We start from the raw sequence: 24,659 nt of genomic DNA, 5'->3' as shown, positions 1-24,659 counted from the left end.
GGGGCTGTCCTGCCTAGGGTTGTGGAGGTTTTCATACTGCCGTGGGGGATTTCTGATCATGCACCCCTATTACAATTCCAAGTGACGTCCCTCAATCTGCTTGTGGAGACTCTCCAGATTTTGGGTCACTGATGCCGAGGTGGACTCCAACTTTGAGACATCTTGCTGATTTCTGGGTTGCTAATGTGGGATCTGCCTCCAACTTTGTGTGTGGGGCGCCTTTAAGGCTTCTACCAGGGGACAGTATGCCTCAGTTATTGGTCGGGTCAGCAAATCTAGGAAAGCTGACTTAACCCAGGAAGAAGCTGCCGCCACTGTGCAGGAGCGGCAATATGTATAAATGAGATCCCTGAGATGATCAGAAATTGTAGTCCCTTGCTAGGAACATACTACTACTTTGCACCTCCCTGACAAAAAATAAACTTTTACATCAATCACAGCAACTTTTTGAACAAGGTGAGAGAAATGGGAAGCTACTAGCCTGGTTGGCCAAAGAACAAATAGCTACTGCCAGTATCCCTCAAATTCGTGACTCTCCAGGCACAATACTAACTGATCCCATGGAGATCAATGCATGCTTTGCAACGTATTACCAATCCTTATATAACATTTGTGTAACCTATGTTGCTGAGGACCTTCAGTCCTACCTAGTTGAGATAGACTTTCCTGTCCTTACCTCAGCCTACAGGGACAGGTTGGATTCGCCTATTACCTTGAAGGAGGTGCAAAGGGCACTGGGTGCACTTCAGTCGGGTAAGACTCCTGGCCCTGACGGGCTTCTTGTAGAATTCTACAAATCGTATGCTGAGGAGTTGCGCCCTCGCCTCCATTCCCTGTTTGCAGGAGTGACAAAGTCTGCTTTGCTTCCTGACTGAGCAAAGCTGTGATTGTTGTGCTCCCAAAGCCAGGGAAGGAACTAGATCTGTGCTCATTGTATCGCCCCATCTCATTGTTAAATGCTAAAGTTTAAGCCAGCCACCTCAAAACAGTGATTACATCGCTGGTACATCAGCACAAATATTAACATCCAACGTCTTCACACGCACATGGCCTGTGCTGCTCTGGACCATCTGGGGTAGTGGCATCCTTAGATGCTGAAAAAGCATTTGATTGAAATGAGTGGGAATACATCTGGGCAGTTCTGATTTGGCTTTGGCTTCAGTCCCTGTTTTTTATCTTCGTTGTGCTTGCTGTTTGACCACCCTAGAGCTAGAATCAGAATGAATGACACTCTATCAGAATTCTTTCCATTGGGCAGGGTGATGCACAAGGACTTTTTTGCGCTGGAGATGGAACCTCTGGCTATCCTTCTTCGTGCAGATTCTGCTGTGCGGGGTGTTCCCATGGGCTCTGTAGTGGAATAGCTAGCTCTCCTTGCACGCCAAAGACGCTCTGCTGTATCTGGCGGATGCGACCTTGTCTCTTTGTGCGGCTCTTGCTATAATCGATCGTTTCGGTAATTTTTCAGGGATTCACATTCATTGGGACAAGTCGGTACTTTTTCTACTGCACCCCTCTGTCCCTCGTGTCACTAGTCAAACTTGGTTACGCTGGGTGGACGGGTTTACCTACCTGAGGATTTGGGTGGGGGCTAATGTGACTAACTACTTTGAGAATAACATATCCCCTCTCATTTCCCAGTTTGCATGCAAATGTACCTCCTGGTAGACGCTCCCTCTGACCCCCACTGGTCAGCTATATTTATTGAAAATGATCTACCTACTGAAATTTCTGTATTTTTTTCCTCAATACCCTAGGTGTCCTACCCAAATCATTTTTTTGGGGGCTAGACGGATTGGTAGTGTCTTTTTGTCTGGGCTGGGCGAACCCCTCAGTTGGCCAAACCAACCTTGCACATGCCCTTATCACAGGGTGGTCTGGCTTTGCACAACTTCCAGCTGTATTATTGAGTCAGCTGTGCTGGTAACAGTCCAGTGGTGGTCCTACCAGCGTAGACATAATACAGCGGTGACACTGGAGGCGGCCGTATTGGGCTCATATGTGGCCCTGAGTAATCTAGTTTTGAGAGGCCCAAGGGCGCATCTGTCCGTGACAGGATCTTTGCAGGTACCTCTGCATGTGTGGGATCAAGCTCGGTGTATACGGAAAACCCTCCAAGTGCGAAGTGTACGGTTTAGTGCATGAAGCACGTCAACGTTTCTGGCGCTGCACCCCTCTCCCCGCACCCCACTATGGCTCTTCATCCATGAATGGAAGTTGATTTTTCATTAATATACTTTGGATAAGCCTACTTCCGCACTCTTGAGTGGTTCATCCCAGCCACCGTAGCTGTGTTCTCTGCAGTACTCCAGACACTTGAACCAGGAAGCCCTATGCATTAACCACATGGAGGAAACAATCCCCGAGTTCAGCCTCTGCAAGTGGTGGAAACTTAGTAAAGTGGTCCCACAGCCATACTACACGATCGCCTCTGTCATTTTGGCGATAAATCAAAGACTGAAATCTGAACCGTGAACATTTTGTACTCTTATTCTGCCCACCACGATCAATATGCAGCCCTCTACACAGATATATACTGTTAATATCAATCAGTGTAGAAATGACATTGCTGCCTTTGCTGTGATAGGGCAATGATTCAACACTGAGTATTTCCGTCGGCACCTGTGATTTGCGGAGTTAAACAATTGGAAAAAAGAAAAAATTTCTCTCCAGCCGAACTACAGGCAAGGATGTTATGAACTCCCAAACCATTCCTTTTCCACCACTCGTTGCAAGCGGCAGGAACTCAGTAAAGCGGCTTCACAACCACACTATATGATCGCCCCTATAGAAGATACATTGAATGGCAGTAACTGCAGTATAATTGGCCGAATACAGGAGGGATAAGTGCCCATGTAGGACGAACTTTTTGTATATGCCACTTCCCTATAGGGTGTCACTCTGGTGATCATTTAAAGACTGAAACTTGAACTGTGTTGAACGCTTTGTACTTCATACTGTCACCACGATCAATGGGCAGCTCTCTATAAAGATATACACTGTTAATATCAATCGGTGTAGAATTGATATTGCTGCCTTCGTTGTGTCTGAGCAATAATTCAAGGATGCCTACTTTTGCTGGAACCTGTCATTTGATAAACGTTAGAAATTTTTCTCCAACCAAATTATAGGCAGGTTTGTCATGAACTTCCAAACCATTTGCTTTCCACCACCTGTTGCTGTTATACTAGCATAAGCCTTTTCAAATGGACAAAGGGATTTGTCCTAAGGACTAATCAAATAATCTAAGGGTGGAGTCAATACTGGGGGTTTCCCCAAAAGGAGCAGGTTAAAGTGTAGCACCATCTTTTGTCCACATGTTGGATATAAGAACTTTCCTGGTGCGGGTAGTGGGGGATTCAGGGTCATCCGGGTTTTAATGGCAATGTTGTCTATTACTGCAGTCATTTTTTTTTTGGTCACTGTGTACTTTGTAGGCACGAGGTCCATCAGTACGGTCGTTGTACCAAATTGGTTGGACTTTTTCCATTTATTTGTGTGATTCATCAATAAATCCTTATCTTTTGTACAATTATACCATTGTTGACCCATCCCTTAATTGCTTTCTGTGGACCCTCTTTATTTGATACTGGATCTGCAGCTGTGGCTGCATTATGGGGTGCTGACATTAAAGTATGTTATTGCTAGTTTGAGGGGGGTAGTGCCCTTTGCTGGCTTGATTCAGGAGCATTCCCTGCCAAGATGCATGGGGTTTAGATATTGGCAATTGAACCATGCACTTGGAATGCAATTTCCTGAACCCATCCTGACCTGATTGAACGCTGTCTTGCTTCCCCGAGTGATCTAAAAGCCCCTGTCCTCCCTTTATCTTTGCTTGTCCCTGGCCTATGATACCAAATCTGTTTATACGAGCTTAAGCTCCTATACAGTGTCTATTACACTCCTGAATGTCTCGCTAGCATTTACCCCCAGGCTGACCTGATGTGTAGGAGGTGTGCAGTCTCCACTGGTACTTTTTTGCATATGGTTTGGTCTTGTCATGTCATTACTCCCTTCCGGGAATCGTTATCCCAAATACTGAGTCAATTGTGTGATATCCCGTTATGTCCTGACCCACTTTTTCTCCTGTTGAGCCATTTGGAGGTGAATAGATACACTAAACTTTTCTTAGTTATGCCTGTTTCTATGTTAGACAGGAGATCCTTCTGCAGTGCCAGTCTCCTGCACCCTTCACGGTACATGCCTGGACAAAAAGACCATTAATTCAGTGCTCCCCCTATACAAAATCGCCAATGAAAGTAGGAACTGTCCTCGGAAATTTGACAAGATGTGGTCTACCTGGATAGATGCATATGGACAAAACGATTAGGATGGAGTTTGAGAACCTGATACTTCTGGTGCCTTTTCCTCTCTCCCTCTCCCCCTTTCCCCCTTGTTCCCCACCCCCACCTAGATTCTCCTCCTTCCTTTTGCCAATCCTTACCTCTTCTCGCCTTCTGCTCACTCAATTTTCCTCCCTGACCCACTCCCTCTTCTTTTCACTTCTCAAACTCTGCGTTAATAAGAGATCTGGTTCATATTCAATAATGGTCTCTAGTTTAACTACCCTGATGGTAGATGTGTTGAACATTTAACCTATTAATGTTCACTCCATGTTGATTGTGTGTAGGCTGTGCTGGCCGGAATTGACCAAAGTATATTAGTAACATGCTCTTATGCTGGACTTTTTGTGCCTTCTGAAGCTGTTTATTGTATTTTGCTTTATAATTGTTTTTTTTTCACTGCCATGTGCTGTATGTACTACTTGTGCTAACATTTAATAAAACGTTTTATGTTTTATTTAATTATTATTATTTTTTTTTTATATAAACTGCTAAATACCTTTTCTCATTAGCCATATACAGCAGTCTTATGACGTCTATCAGTGTCTGGTTAAAGCTTGTAGGAGGATATTTCATTCTACTCTGACTGTCCTACGAGGCTGCAAGACCCCTGACCTTATGTCTGGACAGTGCTGATTGGCTCTCTGACGATCGCATACACCCTCCCAAGAAAAAACAGTCTAGCAATATACACCAAACTGAGCATGTGCAGAGTGCCCCCAAGGAGTGCTGTACTGTCAGGAGATGGATTGGGGACAGTAAAAGAAGGGTAGGATCAGAAACAGTCTTTTTACACAATGCACAGGATTAACCCCTTAGGTTCCACAGTGAGCATAACGAGTGCTTTACTGTATATACAGACTGTTTTTACTGTTGTGAGTTTAGTAAGACTTTCATTTTTTGGACATAGGTTGGACCATTAGAGTCTACTTAAATTCTGCCACACCTGTTCATAGTCACAGATGGTTGTAGAATGAGATTCTGTCCTGGAAAGACTTTGCATTAGAGCCTTGTCCGCCAGTCAAATTACAGAGCTTGACAAGTATGCAAGACTGCTATGTTGTCAGAGCTTGTCTTTGAGGGAATGGGCCCTAAACCTGGAGGTGGTGGGAGACATCTGATGTGGACCTGATGTGGACCTTCTTCTAGGCTCAGTGCCATGTTGGACAACTTGTCTCTTTTGATTTACATCTTTCCTCCCTTGCAACTCTTTGTCTGCTTTGGGGATTCTCCACTGCTAACAGTTATGTAGTCTACTTCCCTTAAGGTCTACCTTCACACATGGACGACATGATTTTGGCAGGGATAGTAGCTGTCACCCCAGAAAATGCTCCATGGAACAAAACCTGACCTTTTTAGTTATGCAATCAGGTCTGCATCTAAGTTTGGACCTGCGTACCATCAAGGGATAATTCTCTGCATTTATGATTTTGCTCCGAAAATCACTAGCCTCCCTTTCCCTGATTTAAATTTTTATAGAGTGTGTCCTATGTAGCTTCCCCTATACAGCTTTTTGCAGCTTAGTTTGCTTTGTGAAGTTCTTCCGCTTTTTGGACCTGTTGGATAATTTCAGTTTGCTCATAAGGTTGTTTTCCTGGTGCTTTCACTTGGGGTTGCAGCCCAAAGCCTTCTTCCTTCATAGGGGAGTTTCGTTATATATTTTCTTCTCAACCAGAACATTGTTCTTCTGTCCGGTTTCAGTGCGCTAGTAAGCTATTCTTTCTAATATCTAAATGTAGTTAAACTTTTTGAGCTTGCTTCACAGCCTCTGCTTTCGTTTGTTAGTCTGTCTCTCTCCAAGTTTTCTAGAGGAAGCCTGCCAGCCATTTACTTTTTTGGAATTGGCTTATGTGCATTACTCGATCAGGGGACCTTTCATATGGGGAGGTTCCATATCCTATTTGCAGCTCATGAGTCAGGTTTCCTCATCAGGTTTCATTGTACTGTTTCTGCTTTAGGGCAGTGGCTTTAGATTTCCCCACCCTTTGGTAGATACTGGTTTGGCAGGGTCCAATAGTCAGTGATTCAAGTTCTTCGCTGTGTCAATCAGTGAACAGAAGAGAAAAATATAATTATTTTTGTACTTGCCGTAAAATGATTTTCTCTGCGTTCATTAAGGGACAGAGTAACCAACCTTTTGGTTATTATGCCTGTGACCTGTTGCTCTATGTCAGTGATGGCAAACCTTGGCACCCTAGGTGTTTTGGAACTACATTTCCCAGGATGCTCGGCTACACTGCAGAGTGCATGAGCATCATGGGAAATGTAGTTGCAAAACATCTGGAGTGCCAAGGTTCGCCATCACTGCTCTATGTACTGCTTTGTGTCCAACTTAGCTGCCTCTATAAGTTGGAGGGTTGGGCTAACTTTAGGAGCCACCCCTAGGCTTTGCTTTTTTTTTTTCTGCCTAGAAATATACTCCTGAAGGTGGCCCAGTGATCAGAGATTCAGGATCTCTGCTGTATCCTTCAAAGAAAATAACTTTATGGTGAGTGTAAAAAATCTTATTTCACATGCCAATTGTTTGATAGACATTCTTTTAGCACACTATATGTAATCCAGTTAAGGATTCAGTCTACATCCAGGGGTTTTACTCCAACATGTTCTCAGTGCTCAAATCAAAAGAAGGCATCCACCACATGTTGGATCTCAAAATCTGAAATGCCTTAATTCAGGCCCAGAAATTCCACATGCAATCCACCAGGTTTTTCATAGCCTCTCTCTGTCAGGGAGACTTTTCTAGCCTGTGAACATCAAGGATGCGTACCTGCATGTCCCTAATTTTCCAAGGCCATCAGTGATTACTTTGTTTTACTGTGGGTCCCCAACATTTTCAGTTTCACAAGGTGTTGACTCTTGTGCTGGCCTCACTGCACGCCCAGATTCTGGCAGATAGTGTAGCTCGAATCATCTAGACACTGCGAAGGTTGCATTGGGCCCTGAACTTTCAGAAGTCGGCACTAGAACTGACTCACTGACTAGAAATCTGGATCTTATCCAAGTTAAAGCTCAACCCAGGGTTTTTCTTCCCCTGGAGAAACTACAAACTGCTCCCAGACTCAGAATCTTCAGTCCAGGAGTCACACAACTCTTTGCTTGTGCATGAGATTGCTGGTGCTGATGGGTAGCCTCTTTTGATTCCTATTTACCCAGTTCCACTACAGATCCCTACAACACAACATCTTTACACAGTGGAGCAAGTTAATCCAGTCCTTGGCACTAAGGACCTGGTTGTCCCTGACCTTTTGGCTTGGGAATCCTGCTCTGGAGTCAAGGAAGCCCTTTATTCCGATCTTGTGGAAGATCATCATGACGGATACCAGCCTGTCAGGCTACGGAGAAGTCATGTACACCCCGTCTGTTCAGGGATTTGGACATTGGTGGAATCTTGACTCCTGATCAACATCCTAAAACTACTGGCTATCTGGCTGTGGTGCAGGCAGTGATGTACTTCAATCCTCAGAAGGAAACCATGTTGCCTCTTTGTTCCCCCGTGACTCCATAGGATCTAAATTTAGTTCTCATGGCTTTCAAGAGACCACCTCCTATAGGCAGCAGTACACAACACCCTCTGAGTTCATGAACTGCAAGAAATGAATTTTATGCCAAGTACAAAAACAAATTTTTGCAATTTCTGTAAGCGGTCCTCAGTCTCATCAACATCCTCCCTATCCTCTGGTTCCCCATGCCAGCTTCAGTGATCCTAGGGCCATTATCACCCCTGCACTATTTTGCTGTATCTCAACGTTAGGCAATAGATGCCCACCCCCTCCTGTGTTCTGAGTGCTCAGAGGAGAAAAAATACTCAGGGTATGGGTGGGGCCTATTGAGAATTCAGATGTAAAACATACCTCCCCTGGGAGTGTTGGTAGGCAACCACCTGAACTCTGCTTCAGAAGAATCTGATAAAATCAGTCAGGGATGCACTTAAGATTGAGGATTGCATCTATAGAGGTGACTTGACTGTTTTGCCACTGCATTTTAATGAGTTTGGGGAGTTTGAAAAAAAAAGTAGCCACCCTCAGTCTGGTAGAAGTAGGTTATTAGATACAATGATTACATGGCACAGAGCAGGCAAGTATAGAGATGTTTGTTTTATGTTTTTTTGTATTAATGTTTTCCTTTATAATTACTTTAACTTCCTTCAAGCAGGTTTTGCATTTCTATAGACTTGTATGGGGATGCAAAACACACTTGAAGCGAACAATAGTCTGTTGACAAGGGGTCCTTATAGTGAGTACAAATTTTTTTTTTTCCCCAATCCACCTGTTGCATTCTGTGTAGTTTTAAATGCATTAGAAATTTAACAGGAAACATGGGATTCTATTGTAGTTGCTGCAACATGGTTACAGACCTAGCAATATAACCACTGGAGTTCCTAAGAGACACAAGAGTCTTACAGAATAAAACCCTGTCCTTTATCTGCCAAAAACTGATACATCTGCTTTAGAATGGCTCTAAGAACAAATTCTCCCCAGCCCCTCCCCGTAAACATCAGTAATGCAAGCTCATCAATGATACATATAACTTTGTAAATGTTTTGCTGTTTCACAGAGCAAGAAGAGGAGAATTCGCCCAATGAAGACCTCTGTCAAGATACAGCTCAGCTGATCTCCTCACTTACCTCTCTTCAACCAAAAATATTTGCACAGCTACAGGTTCGTGAATTTTACAAAAGTGTTTTAAAGAAGTACAACAACATGAATAGAACCAGATAAAACCTGCTTATCTTGAATATTTTATTGAATACTCAAAGCAATATATTCAGAATCAAACACGGCAATGAGATGAATAATTTTTATGCTAAGACTATGTATTCAGTCCTTGGACTAAAAAAGAAAGCCTAAGTTTAGTCACAGATGAAAAAACAAAAATCAGTGTAAAGGACATTACTTATAGTCAATAGGATGTGACCCTGCGCTGATGGCTCCTGCGTTAGCTGAAACCTTCCTCCTCCGATCCACAGAATGAAAAGGTTGCCCGATTTCAAGATCTTTCTTTAAACACATTAACATCATCAATTTATCTGTAGAGGCTTGAATTAGAGGATTTATTTTCAGGCCGTGTGCCATTAAAAATTAGATTAACGATTTCTTTCATGGATTTTGTTCACTAGTACTGTGATATCTGATAATGTCATTAGGGCATACGACATTTATTTATACAAATTAGATCAGCATCATAAAATGAAAAGGGTAGGAAGTAGCAACCTTCTTTAAAATGTCTTAAATACATATGATTGACTCATTTCAGTAATGCTTGTGCATGGCTTGTTGTTTTCTCAAGGGACTTCAGCTTCAGCCCTCTTTCACATCTTCTGATGGAACTACTGCCCTCATTGCAGTGAATCGGCCATCTTCCACATTTGCCTCTCCTGATGAAACAACAGCTCTAATTACAGTGAACACTGAAACTCCATCATATACATCTTCTGATGGGACAACAGCACTTATTACATTAAATCACCAGCCTCAGACATTCACATCTGCTGATGGAACTACTTCCCTTATCACAGTAAGCCCATCAACTCTCTTGAATGCTGAAGCAAGTAATCAGCCACTTGTGCTAAGTCACTTACACAGTCAACCATGTGACTCCTCTATGTCTTCTGTCACTACTTTGCCTGCATCTGGTCACAACATAGTGAGTATGGGACAGCTAGTGACTGTGGAGGATGCTTCTGGCATGTCGGGAGAGGTGCACCAGATCCTACTGGGGGAGATACACCCAATTCCTATCAGGATTATAGACAACCAGCCAACAATTGGTGAGTGTATTTTTTTTATAGTACACCTTAGGATAACACTAGTAGAGCCACTTATTTATTGCTTGTGCAGTTCCAACTTAAAAGTAGAGCTTTAACAAAATTGGACTCCTTTGCTACTCTATCCAAGTCGCACAATAAAATCATAAAAAGGTTATAGGCATGAATCCATAGACTGCCTGAACTCTGATTGTGGCGTATGGAAGAAATCAGATGGCCAAGTGTCTAGGCAAAATCGACCATCATGGGATTCTGAGCAGCGATTTGTGCATAGAAAGTGCTATAACTATATCTTGCATTAATGAAGGGTTACAGGGGAATTCTACCTCACTTCAGTTCTTTTTAGGTGGGCATTTATATTGGGTTTATATTGATCATATATAAACAAAATAATCTGCGCTCCTACCTTCCACCATACCTTAGGCAGTTGTGCTCGCCACTGGAACCCCACAAGATACTTTTCATGTTTTACTAGCATTTTACTGCTTAGGATGATAACTAAAGCCAGACCTCAGATAGAAAACACCTGTACAAAGGGAGGTGGGCCATGCACCTGGATGTGCATGTATGCATAACAGGATAACCGGATGATCATTGCACCTAAATCTGTAGCTGTGACCATGTCCCAAGTGCATTTTAAGAGTACCATGTAGTTATCATTGTTACCTTTCTTTATTATGCATTACATGCTACTTTCTCTTGGTCCAAGGAATAAAGTTTTGCTGCTTCTTCTTACCCTGAATACTCAATAAAAACACTGACGAGTCATATACTCAGTATTTGCACTGAAGCTTCACAAATATGGTCCTTTGCAGTATCGTATGGGTTCATGGTCACGCTTTTATTTTTATTTATTTTTTCCAATGAAAAGTTTTATTACAAACCATAATACAATGGAAATATCATTATAAATACCCCTAAGAGGAGTCGCAGTAAAAAGAAAATGGAGATATAATAATATGTAAACATTAATAGTGTTACATTGGTGAAAACAGAAGAGAAAGGTCTGGTCACAGACAATTATGGTAAAAGGTAAAACATTTGTCACTTTCAGTTTACAAAAATACCAAAAGAAATATTTATTTAATGACCTAAAGTGAATAAAATAATTTAGTCTTGAAGTAAGTCTGGGGACAGTTCCAACTAGGAATCACAGATTTCATCCACGTTAGCACAGGGCTTTTATAGGCATATCATATACCTAGTGTAATTTCCATCGGAAGCTGGACATGCTGTGTACAGTCTGCCATACAAATAAATGGATGTACACGGTCATGCTCTAAAAAGCTCTGCACCTGAAAGTTCTGGGTTCAGAAAATACATTGGACACGTGCAACCAAACTCCAATGCACAAAAGCAGGTCCATGTACAGCCATTCACTGGTATGTCAGGCTGTAAATAGCACAGCTTCAGAAAGTGCAGAGAAATTACACTAGGCACATGTAATGACTATAAAAGCCACCCGTGTTCACAAACCTTATAGTTTGATAGTATAATCTTCCTGTATTTCCATTTTCAACCAGTGTTTTACTGACAGTATTATAAATTCAGGGATTATTTTGAGTTCATCTTCCTAGGAGACATGGATTGATTGCTTCTTTTCTGTTTTTTTTTTTTTTTTTTCTTTTCTTTTTTTTTTTTGTAGTTGAAGTCAGTCCAGTTGATGCATTTTGTACGGAGCAAATTGAAGCTAGGAAAGAGCAACCTGAAGCACAGTCACATGAAGATGTAGTTGAAACTATGGATTGTCAAGACTCTGCTTGAGCAAAAAAAAAAAAATATGACATGATCTCTTTTTCTTATTACTTGTAATGCATTTTCTGCAGTAGAATTTAATAACTCTCATATTGAGAGGAAACATATGGACAATAGTCAATACTGATCCAAAATTTGGATATTTTGCTTATATCAATGCACATCATTTCTGCTAAAAAATGCTTCTAGAAATGAAGGGTTTAAACCAGGATATCTGTACAGGCACTGGGTGCTTTATGTCTTTTTAGTCATAGGACATTGGTGCAAATATTGGATGTTCTTAAATTATTTGAAGCAAACACAATGGTAACATAAATGGGTGTTCTGGACTAATATGTGAACCCCTAATGTACAGGCAATTGCATCATATTGTATATTCTACACATTTGAGGGCAGGACTATCACAGTATATGTCTGGTTAGAGCATGCCATAATGAACATCCCATGGACTACAATTGCCCTAATGGTCTCTGTATACTTTGTATTACTATTATTATTATTATATCCCCTTGAGAATTGTGTTGCATCGTTTTTATACGGACACATACAAGTACTTGTATCACATAAACAAGTGATGAGGTTGACAGGAAGTCTGCAGCCATACAACAAGGTAAAGACCGGTAAGACCAAGCGAAAAAGAGTTATTGTGCTTTAGGGCAGCTACAAATACCTCGATGTCAATGGGTTTCTAAGGCCTTGTGCTGGAATAAAATACCAAACCAGTTCAGGCTTTCTGGTGAAGTGAACCTAAGACTTTGCAAGGGGTTGCCATTACTCCAACTAACTTCACTTGACAAGGTTTCATTCTTGATGAAAGTAGAAAAGCTCATTGTGAAAATCAAGTCAATTTTACTAACCCATTTCTTAATATGATGACATTACTGTTTATACTGCAGTTTAATTTTAATTTGTATCCTTGTGTGAATGGTAGAAGGTTAATGCTAGTTAATGTTAAAGCCTATTAAAATGTTTAATTTAAATTGTTTAAATACAATCCATGTTTATCTAAGGAAAAGGTGTAAAAAAACAGCCACTACCACAGTAGAAAAGCTTGTTCTCTGCATGAATGCTGCAGTGTCCGACCATTGCTCTCTTCAGAGAAGCAAAATCTCTTTGCAGAGGTCCAGACGTGCCCCCTGCTAAAGCCGGATACACACTATTCAACCACATGCTTGAACGAAAAAAAAAACTGTTGGCTCTGGTTGGAGCTGCTGTACTAACCATGAGAGATTAGTTCAATGATCTCCCTCACTGAGCTGTTGTGTTGTGACAGAGGAATGACCCCTTCCCACCAGTACACTCCAATCAGCACTCTCTGCCATTGGCTGAGATCGCTGATCGGGAATCGGGCAGAAACTGGTTTCCAGCATGCACGTCGGACATAAGCCGGTGGAACGGGCCGACTTCTGTCGGACAGACCGACATACACACAAGCCGAATGTTGGCCGTTTTTTTAACCGCCCGTTGTCTCCCTACATTCGGCCCATGTGTACTGGGCTTAAGTCACAGACAAATCTCCCCAATTAGCAAGAAGCATGAGGTTTGATGACTGCAGAGTTCTAGGTGACACCATAGGGGGCGTATCATACCTCTGCAGAAAGACTACTGCTTTCCCACAATAGCAAGAGTCCTACTCTGCAGCAAGCTGGCAGGGGACAGGCTTTTATACTCAGGCTGAAAAAAAGAAAACAAATGGGTAAAACGTTAAACACCTTTTCCAGGTTAAATATATTCCAAGTGTTTATATGCACCTGGAATATATTTAACTATATTTAACTGAAAGTTCAGTTGAACTGTATTATTTATTAAATGCCACATGATATCCAGAAGAATGTTAAAGCTAATAATTATTGTTTGGATCAGGTTTTCTGTTTGTGTTGCTCAGTAAACCTTCACAGTCCATGGCGTGCCTGAGGGCAGTTATAGCATTGCCATAACAGGATAGGTTTACATTTGTGAATTAAATGTTTGAAAGGGAAGGATACACAAACAATACAAGTACACAAACCAGGTGGATACGTTTTTTATTTTGCGGATGTTAATATAGTTTTGTTCTTGCAATATGAAGGCAAAAATTACAAAACATGTCTAGTTAAAGTGATTCTAAAGGAAAGACTAAAAAATTAGCAAACGTGTTATGCTTGCCGGTCTGTGTAATGGATTTGCACAGAGCAGCCCACATTCTTCTTTTTGGGTCCCTCATCTGCAGTCCTGGCTCCTCCACCCTGCCGAGTGACCCCAATAGCAAGTGTCTTGCTATGGGGACACTCGAGCAAGCTGCGCTCTCTGTCTCCTTTCACACACACAGCATGACTTGGCCCCACCTCACACTCTCTCCTCATTGGCTCACTGGCTGTGACTACAAGCAACAGAAGCCAATGAGGAGAGAGAGACCTGCGATAGCTGCTGCTCTCGTGCATATTGCTAGATTAAGATGGGGCTTCAGTAAGTGTAAGGGGGGCCGGGCCCAGAAGGTTTTTTTTTTTTTACCTTAATGCATTAAGGTAAAAAAACCTTGAGCCTTTAGAACCACTTTAACAGTGTGTTCGAGATCACCAATGAGGGGGATAAATTCAGTTACGTGTCCAAATTATTTGTTTATATTATTATACAATTTTGTTGATATGGCAAAGAGACTTGCTCAGTGGGTTTGAGTACCAGTGATATAACAGGAATTGTCTTAGTCACTTGTCTGTTTAGCACAGGGGACACTTTAACCTCATCCATAAATGGCGATTTAATATAAATGAACTGCATGGAAAATGTAAGTTACTCTTTTTCTAAAGTTTAGCATTCAGGAAAGTTCTATAACTCTATCATTTCACTGTGAGTCAGGTTAGGTGTTATGTCCACGATCCCTTGTTTAAACCTGCCTGTTAAAAAAATAAATTTTTAAAATAAGACATCAGTCTATATTTTCATACCGCCACATTCTTCTCTCCTATTCCCTTCATTCTTGAGGGTTATGTACATTTAACAATTTCTGTGAATGTAAGATAGCACTTGTTTAATAATAGGATATTAGATTATAAAAAAAAGTTTGCCACTTTATACTAGCGCAAAGATTGTCTGCGTATAAGGCAGGAAAAAGTAACTTTTTTGTGTTACATTTGTTTTAACATATTTATAAAAATGTATAAGTATGTTTTTAATGTTTTACCTGAAAGCAGTGAAAAATACTTGAGACAGGTTACCGTATTTATCGGCGTATAACACGCACCCCAAGTTTAGGAGGGAATTTTAAGAAAAAAAAACTTTTAGGAGGGAAGTTTAAGGAAAAAAAACGTACATTTAAATGCTCATCAATGCAGCCTTATCAGTGTCCATCTGAAGCCTTGTCAGTGTCATATGCAACCTTGTCACGCAGCCTTGTCCATCATTGCAGCCTTGTCCCCTTGTCAGTTTTATTTTCAGCTTTTATTTTTAAAAATGGTGCCGCCGAGATGTCCTGTGTATCTCGTAGGCGCTCGGTAGCTTTCGGCCCTTCTCGTCAGCTTTCGGCTGTTCTATGCAGTTTTCGGCCACCAAGAAGGGCCAAAACCCACTGAGAAGCCGAAAGCGGGCGAAAGCTGCCGAGAAGGGCCGAAGGCGGCTAAAAGCCACCCAGAGGCTCCAAAATGGTGGATCGGCGTATAACACGCACCCGCAATTTTCCCCTGATTTTAAAGGGAAAAAAGTGCATGTTATACGCCGATAAATACGGTATGTTGAAAAATAATAGACTTAATGGTATGCCTGGAAAATGCACATTTGGTTAGTTTTATTGAAAGGGGTCATACAAGACTTAAGTGGAAGGTGAGTGGCCAATCCCTCTAGTAGTGGAAACATGTTCCCATCTATATAATAAAGGCTTAGATAAACTAGAATCTATCCTTCCAATATGGGCTTCATGCAATAATTTTTGTAGTATCTGGCCATCCCTTTCAAATCTTTCTAAATTTTCTTTAGCAGTTATCTTGAACAATGTGTACAACTTAAAACCTTGAATGGAAACATGGCCTGAGAGAAAAATATGTGCTGCCATTGCTAGCCTCTTTTTTTTTTTTCCTGAAAAGGCATGGTTATGCTTATTCAATAAGTTCATTCTTTCTGTGTTTCTAACCTGGAACAAGTGTACTGATCAGAATTTCTGACCTATCTTGGTGCATACTTTCTTTAGGTCAATATGTCCATGGCAGTGTTTCTTTAAAGCAGAGTTTCAAGTTTGTCCCATTTAATTGCTCATACCTCAGTATTTACTGTTTTGATATTGCTTTATTATAATTTTTTTTTTTTTAAGTACCTTTTTTCTTTTAAAATTGCCGCCACTTCTGCATTTACATCATCAACAATGTCCCATTGACTTATGGAATATCGGTGTCCTCAATCCCAGGAGCCAATGGGCATCCTCTGTTTCTGGCTCACATTATGTGCACCTCATAGTATATTTTTATGCGTATGGGTGAGAACAGGAGGTGTGTGCTGGGTAGCCAGCTGCTCAAAAACAAGGAAGTATATGGACGCCGGGTTCAGATGCTTACACAAGCAATGGTCGCTGCCAGAAATTCACAAGAAGCTCCCTCTCAATTTGGCTAAGTAAAAATGTAAAAAAAATTGCACACACATATCAGACAGCAGGCAAAGTAGATGAGGTGCTTTGTAAGACTCCAGAATGTGTTTTTAGTTACATTTTCAATTGGAGACTGTAGCTCCTCTTTAAGTACGTAGCCAGCCATCTGCAATGTCTGGAGAAGTGTGGCCTATAACTTTAATAGCACAGGCTAGATATTAACTTACTTGTAGAATTCATTATCTTAACTGTTATGTGAAGAATTTCTCTAGAGGAACTGGCTAAACTGGTTATCACCTTGTTTTGCAAACTGTGTTTGCAAGCTTACTTTGTATTATCTGTGGATGTTACCAGACTTGATATTATTTTGATTCCTTTTTTAATTCTTGCTCCTCTCGGCTCTTGCTCTGCTTCTCTAAAAGCTCAGCTTCCCTTACTTTGGTGTTAAGTACTGCCCTCACACAGACCCAGACAACTTTTAAGGCTGGGTTCACACTATTGTGAATTGAATGCGGGTTTCCCTACTTCCAATTTGCCTGTCAGGAGATCGTGACCGACTCTCTATGGAGCAGGTTCATATATCTCTGGAGCAGCTCCAGTGCGAATTGCACAGGAGTCCTGTGTGCTTTCTGGTCCGTTTCAGGTCTGAATTCGGACAAAAAATCGGGCTGAAATCGGACCTGAAACAGTGAACAGGGACGCAACAGACCCCTGCTGTTAGCTGCTCCATGATGCAGTGTGAACCCAGCCTTAATAAGGGTCCACTGATGCAGTCTCTGATGCAGTCTCACTGAACAGAGGGTGGGGTGTAGCTCAAAAGATCAGAACTTAGCTCTTAAACTAGGTGTTTTGATCCATTATTCAAAATGTGAAACCAAGATCAGACTAACACACAGAGGATCATTTTTGGGCTAACCAATGAGATTTTGGAGGTACTTTCTCCCACCACCTGTTTGGCTATTAGACAGGAAGTGAAGGCAAATCTCTGCAATAGGACACAGATGGTGAAAAGGGTTATAACCCTCCCTTACTCTATCCAAAAAAAAAAGTTTTGCCTAGAGTTCTACTTTAAGTCTTTTAAACACTCTGATATTTCTCTTAAGCCAAAACGAAGGTGATTTTTTGGCTCCAAAATGTTTGCTGCCTTTTGCTTTTTGTTGTTACTGGTTTATTCAATAAAAGAATTTGTAGAATAATGCCTCAATTTAGGTAGTTAAGAAAGTAGGGGCGGGTACCATCATCCTTAACGTTAGGATAGTGGAAAGGGGTGTGTCAGGGGCTACTCCCAAAATATTTCCCTACGACAACAAAGTGTTGTGGACTATCTCGGTACCCAGGGATTTGGACAAGGTAGATACACAAATATAAATTTATTAAAGAAAAGGCATCAATAAAAACCATTAAGTACAACAGTACATAGAATGATTATTGCATACAGTTATAGGTGGTTCAGAAAAGAACAGGTAAAGTGGCAGTTTACCACTTATCTGTGCCGTTGACAATTATGATGAGCTTTGATTGTGTTTGGGTTTAACGACATATTCCATAAATACTTTTCTTTCAATTTTAGGATCCATATGAAATCATTTGTGATCTCTGTGGTGAGATTATGACTGGAGACTAATCAGTTTCATTATCAATAATTTATGTTTAACTTTTGGCATATGGGTGTGCCATGTCCTCGACCGGGATGTAATCAACACTGGGGTCTCTGTACTGACACACACACTGCCTCAATATTTGTTTAAATTGTTTCCTTGTGTTGCATATCACATTGTCAGGCATGACTTGCCATGGGATTAACAGCGGCCTGAGGTGTTACACTCCCAGTGGTGGACATGCATCTCTCCATTAAGAAGAGGGCCCCCAATCTGTGATTGTCCTCCCCTTCTTCTTTTGATGACGGCCTTTAGGTGTTCTGCATGTGAGGCTCACACGTGTACGCATCTTGCGCATGCACAGTGGGCGAGATGGACCCGGTGATGTCAGACGGTGCGTCTTGGCCTGGGCCGGTTTGGAGGCTCTAATAGGGTGCTCTGGGCGGCCCTCATTCAGATGGCTGCCACTTGGGGATAGACTCTTTCACATGCATCTCAAGGTAAGATGGATTTGTTCAGCTTTGTCATCCCAATGCGTGATCGCTCCGGCTGCCACTTAGATCAGCCAGTGGCACCTGTGTTTTTATGACAGGAAGCCACTGGCTTGGGCACCTGCTGATATTTTATGTGGCCTATGATGTGGACCAACGGTTCATATCTTCATATGTACTTGCCATACTTGTTTCTTTGGCCTAACTGCTTCAGGGGACCTATAACTGCCATGCCGACTCACTGAACATCGCTTCTTACATACAAGTCTACCTGCCTGTGCCTTTGGAATATGGCTGTGGTTTGATTCCTGCCTTGACCCCCAGGTTTTACACTACTTACATGCTATCTGTTGGGTGGGTTAGTTTTTTGATTGGATCAATGTTTTTCCTGTTTTTTTTTCCCCGCTTTCTTCCCTTCCTCTTCCTCCCCTCCCTCCCTTCCTATACTTTTCCCCCTTCCCTCCCCCCTTTTTTTTTCCTCCCTTCCTTTCCAACCCTGCCCCCCTTCCCCTTCTTCCCTCCCCTTTTTTTTCCCCCATCCTCCCTCCTTTTTTTTTAGGGTGACTCTAATTGTGCCGTCTGGTATTGTTTTTAATATTTGTGATTATGTAACTATGAGACTGTTTTTCTATAGATGTTTACAGTTCCTCCTGAAGAAGCATCTTGTGTCACAAAACATGTAGAGGATTACGGCTGGACCTACATCTTTACTCCCCATTTACCAGTGGGGTTTACCTGTTCTTTTCTGAACCACCTGCAACTGTATGCAATAATTATTCTATGTACTGTTGCACTTAATGGTTTTTAGTGATGTCTTTTCTTTAATAAATTTTATATTTTTGTATCTACCGTGTCCAAATCCCTGGGTACCAAGATAGTCCACAACACTTTGTTGTCATGGGGCAATATTTTTGGATTTGGATCTTTCCAATAAAAGAATTTTGGATTCAAAGGCTTTTGTTTGGCACTTTTATTGGCTTGATCACACATGGCTTTTGTATTTCTGTTGGCTGCCTGAATATAACTGCATCGTCGAACGTTGACTGCATCTGATGCAGCCACTGTTTGGCTAATTTTCCACCTGCTCAATTTTTTGATTGATTTTTGTCAAGTTGAGTGATGCTTGCAGGGTCACCAATGGCTCAATATACAGCAGGAATTGGCCAAAATCCAAGCCCTCTATGGCCAGCCTTATTGTAACCATGTAAATGGGTAAGAGCTTGACAGTTGTAAAATGTGAAAATTGGCTTTGGCCTTGACTGACCCTTTAATTATTCTACATTTTCATGAAGCTCTGCTTCCTTTAATTCCTTACAGCTGCCAACTAGTTGTAGAAACTTACCAATTTACAAAAGATGTTTCGTCTTCAAGCGGTGTTACTTATACAACCCAGGCATGGTTCAGCCACCAGTAATTTGGAGAGATCAGTAAGGGTATGTCAGTGATTTACTGCACTTTGCTTCTTGCCCTAATTCAGTATGGGCCCTAGTATAACACATTACATTTGAAGATTTTGAACTTACTATTTATTATTGTTCTTTGTTTGCAAGGATTTAAATTATGCAGTGTGTGTGTGTTTTTTTTTTTTTTCATTGTAACAAGCTATCTTACTTTTGTTTATTTAGTTTGCTGTGTCTGGGGAACTGTGTACATAAAATGTAAACATTTTGTATATTTTTTTAATTTGTATTTGCTCTATACTATATTCTTGCTAAAATGTAAAATAAAGTAAGTCTTTATATTTTGTTTTGTTTTATTATATATCAATAAATATGTGTATTTTTTATCAATTCCTTATTGAAGAGGAGCATTTTAGTACTCTAGCATAGGAAAGGCACACAAAGATACACTATATTACCAAAAGTATTGGGATGCCTGCCTTTAAACAAGCACAACCCCTAAAATAAATAAATAAAACCCACACTATAATCCCCCCTCCATCAAATGATTTGGACAAGTGCACTAAGCAAGGTCCATAAAGACATAGATGAGTGAGTTTGGGGTGGAGGAACTTGACTGGCCTGCACCTCAACCTGATCAAACACCTTTGGGTTGAATTAGAGCGGAGACTGCGAGCCAGGTCTTCTCATCCACATCAGTGTCTGACCTCACAAATGCGCTTCTGGAAGAATGGTCAAACATTCCCACAGACACACTCCTAAACCTTGTGGACAGCCTTCCCAGAAGAGTTGAAGCTGTTATAGCTGAAAAAGGGTGGACCAACTCAATATTGAACCCTACGGACTTAAGCCTCGTACACACACAATGCAATTGGCCAACCAAGCGTCTGATTTTTGTCAAAACGGCATGTGCCAGGATCTTGTCTTGCATACTAATGGTACACAAATTGTCAATTGACAATAAAAACGTAGTGACGTACCAGACATACTACGAAACTATAAAGAAGTTAATTTCTCAAGCGCCACCCTTTGGGCTCCTGCTAATTTTGTGTTAGTAGAAGTTTGGTGAGTGTTGATTCACACTTTCCAGTTAGTTTCTTCATGGCCATTCGTCAATCAGCCATGTTGCATAATCGGAAGAGAGAATGTGTTATTGGGCTAGGAGTTATTGCTTTGACCACAGTCCAGGAAGAGGAGTTCTTGGACCAAAAATTGGTTGCTTAATCGTGACCAATTATGTAATGTGCCATTGTCGCGGGAGCTCCAGGAGAATAATCCGGATGATTTTTGGAATTATCTCCGGATGACAGACCCCTGCTTTCACCAACTCTTGGCATTGGTGACTCCCACATTAAGAAGCAGGACATATGCATGAGGCTTTCCATCACTCCAGATCAAAGGCTCATAGCCACTTTGCGGTACTTGGCGATGGGAAGAAGTCTCCAGGACCTCAAGTTTATGACTGGGATCTCCCCTCAGGCCCTGGGAGTCATTATTCCAGAGACCTGCTCACCCATTATTCAAGTGCTGCAGAACGACTATATTAGGGTAAGTTTTTACCTTTAAGATCACATTCTATGTATTTATGTATTGTTTTAATTTGATTACATAATTCTCAATATTGTAATATGCTGTAAATTTCCTCTTTGTCCTCATGCGTGTTGTAAGCTTTTCCTGCTCCTTTTTTGGCCTACATGCATATTTCCCATCAATAACCTCCCCAGCATGCTATCCTGGGCCCATACACACCTAGCCTAGTAACGTAACAATGTTTTTTGTCGGCTACATTTTGATGCTTACCCTAAACAACCCCTAAAATGTGTACAAATGTTATTGTTGTCCTCAAATTTATGCAGCGTGCAAGAGGCCATTTTTTGGGGCCCAAATTCATTGGGAGCCCTCATTTCCCCCCAAAAAATGTTAAGTCAACAGATCCAAATAACCTATCTACTGACTTTGTAAAACCCATAAACACTATCCCTCTTTTGTGTTCGTATGTCTGTATAAATTCACCAAACCATGTAGTGCAAGGGCCTGCCTGATTACCTACAAATTTAAACTTAAGTTTTTGGCTCCTATTATATTGATAAGTTAAATCATAATGTCATAATGTGCTGCAATTTGGACAGTGTGTATACAGATTGTTCGATTGACACTTCTTACCTGTCCACTGGGCTGCCAATAGTGTAAGTAAGGAGGGGCTGGCCAAAGTATCAATGATTATTTATGCAAATAGCTCTCATGGAAGTAGAGAGGGTTACCTGTCCAAAACATCTTCCCTTTACCTCCCCCCGCCTAAAATTTGTCTAATCGCCACCATAGGGCGGAGGAATCGGATAACTTGGCCTTCCACTTTTGAAGTGTATCCTTATGTTGGCTAAGCATGTTTGTGTCAAATCTGCTTCCAATGTTTAGTGCACAAGTAGTAATTTATTTTCTTTTTTTAATCCAGTTTTCCTCCAACCCAGAGCAATCGCAGGACATTGCAGCCCAGTTCCATCATAAGTGGGGTTTTCCCAACTGTGGTGGTGCTATTGATGGCAAGCATGTTCGGATTGTACCACCACCCAACTCTGGCTCTTATTATTTTAATTATAAGGGCTTTTGCAGCATAGTCATGCTAGCTGTAGTGTCTGCCAACTACGAGTTCTTGTATTTGGATGTTGTAAAGAATGGCCACAACTCTGACGGAGGAGTGATTATGCAGACAGAAATCTACAAGCGGCTCCCGAATGGCACTTTAAACTTGCCACCTGCTGAGGAGAATGTTGAGGGCCTCAATTTTGTTTTCATGGCAGCGGAGGCCTTTGCTCTTGGGGAACATCTGATGAAGCCGTTTCCTATGAGGAACCTCACCCCAGAGCAGAGAATCTTCAATTACAGGCTTTCTTGTGCCAGAAAGGTGGTTGAAAACACCTTTGGCATCCTATCGTGTAGTTTCAGGCTGTTTTTGACTCCAATCAACCTGTCACTCTACAAGATAAATCATGTGGACCTGTTCTACTGTATTCTACATATTTTTTTAAGGAGGAATGCTACCTAGCCTCACTGCCAGTGGCAGGCCCAGCTAAAGAGGCTGCAGCTCGTCCGTCTCTGGGAGTGCTATTGAAAATGTCCATGCTGGATTATCCTCACAAATTGCCAGAGATTTACGGCAGAAATACCTGGAATATTTTGTGGGTAGAGGGACAGTGTCTTGGCAGTAAATTGTAGCCGATAATTTTTTTGGATGATCATAAACTCCTATTTCATTTGAATTACTGTTGTCTGTGTTCCGTATATTTCTAATATGTTCCCAGATGCTCCAATAGTGCAAATCTACCTTAATTGCTACATGAGGTGACAATATCGTCTTCAACTATTATGGTGTGCTGTGGATCTGCCACACACACACACAATGGTTTTGTTCTTAATGGATCTAATGCATGAAGTTCAAAAACTTTTATTTTATTTTTTGAAGCCTAAAAATTTCAGTTGTCCACATTTTAAGAGCATATTGTCACTGTAACTACAACAACTTAAGAAATACACTGGTATTGAACAATGAAATAATAAGCCACACATTGTTAAGTAAAAAAACCTTTTACTCAAAACACATTCACATGTGCGTTTTAAGGTTTTAAAACAAACCAACATCTTGGTGTATAACATGTATGTTTTGCATTATTTCTCCTTTTTGTTCTAAAACATTAGCTACACATCCCAAACTCGGTAACTTACAAATTCAAGTTTGGTAAAGTGAAGGCCAAACGTGATCTCAACCTAAAAGACAAAATTTGAAGCCACGTATACGTAGAGGCATAACAATTAAATGTCCCTTATGATCCCATGCCTAAAATGTGTGTAGTTACAAACATCTATTTTCCAAACCCACAGTGTGTCAACATGTGCCATCTCTCATCACGGGGTATCAATGGACACGTTTTGGGGGTTCAACCCCTTCCTCTGAGCTACTTGAGTTATGAGGAAGGGGTTGCACCCCCAAAATGCATCCATTGATACCCTGTGATGGGAGATAGCACATGTTGACACACTGTGTTTTGGGTTTTTTGAAAAATAGATGTATGGAACTATACACATTTTAGGCATGGGATCATGGGGGAATGTTTGGGGGTACTTTCAAAATTTGGGTTTTAGATTCTAAAAAAAACACATAAACATTACAATTCACATTAGTTAGGGCAGTGCACAGATGCAAATGCACAGATCTAAATGCCCATGCTAGCCCCAGAATTGCCCTTCTTTGATCAGGTTCTTTTAGATTTGCAGGGATGTGCAGAAGAAGCTGATCTCAGGGATTGGGACAAAATAAGTGTGCAGAAAGATCCAAAGACTGGACTTCTCTGCAAAGAGGGGAAGCCATGTATACCAGTAGCTAGTGCATCACTTTTTATTTCTCAGTACCATGGAATAGGTCACAGAGGCTGGAAGGCCACTTGTGAACTATTGGAGAAAGATTTTTATTTTCCAGAACTTTCCTGAAGGATTAAAGATTATGTATCAATATGCATCACATGCATCAGAAGCAACCCACACAAGGCCAAACACTCCTTTTACACATTTGCAGATTGACTTCACACACATGCCCAAACTAGGCAAAAGACATAAATATCTTTTGGTAATTGTGAACATTTTCTCAAGATGAGTTGAACTTTTTGTAACCACAAAAGAAGATGCACAAACAGTAGTGAGGATCCTCATTCAGGAAATCATTCCTCGATGGGGATGCCCACTTCAAATAAACTCAGACAATGGACCT

The 24,659-nt window shown here is 41.2% G+C and overlaps 1 protein-coding gene across 3 annotated transcripts in view; it reads left to right on the top strand.

The window, feature by feature from the left end:
• The window catches only part of CARF (calcium responsive transcription factor), an 88,908-nt gene extending 74,143 nt beyond the window's left edge, over positions 1 to 14,765 (top strand). For all 3 annotated transcript variants that reach the window (XM_077448581.1, XM_077448579.1, XM_077448580.1), the window contains exons 13-15: positions 8,898 to 9,001; positions 9,630 to 10,110; positions 11,753 to 14,765. In XM_077448581.1, the coding sequence (XP_077304707.1) occupies positions 8,898 to 9,001; positions 9,630 to 10,110; positions 11,753 to 11,871 (704 nt within the window). In that variant the 3' untranslated portion in view covers positions 11,872 to 14,765. The remainder of the gene's footprint in view (positions 1 to 8,897; positions 9,002 to 9,629; positions 10,111 to 11,752) is intronic.
• Positions 14,766 to 24,659: the final 9,894 nt, after the last annotated feature.

The sequence above is a fragment of the Lithobates pipiens genome, unplaced genomic scaffold, assembly GCF_037356315.1.
Source record: "Lithobates pipiens isolate NorthernLeopardFrog02 unplaced genomic scaffold, aLitPip1_a1.2 Scaffold_22, whole genome shotgun sequence".
Classification (NCBI taxonomy): domain Eukaryota; kingdom Metazoa; phylum Chordata; class Amphibia; order Anura; family Ranidae; genus Lithobates; species Lithobates pipiens.
This window is presented reverse-complemented; position numbering and strand designations above follow the sequence as displayed.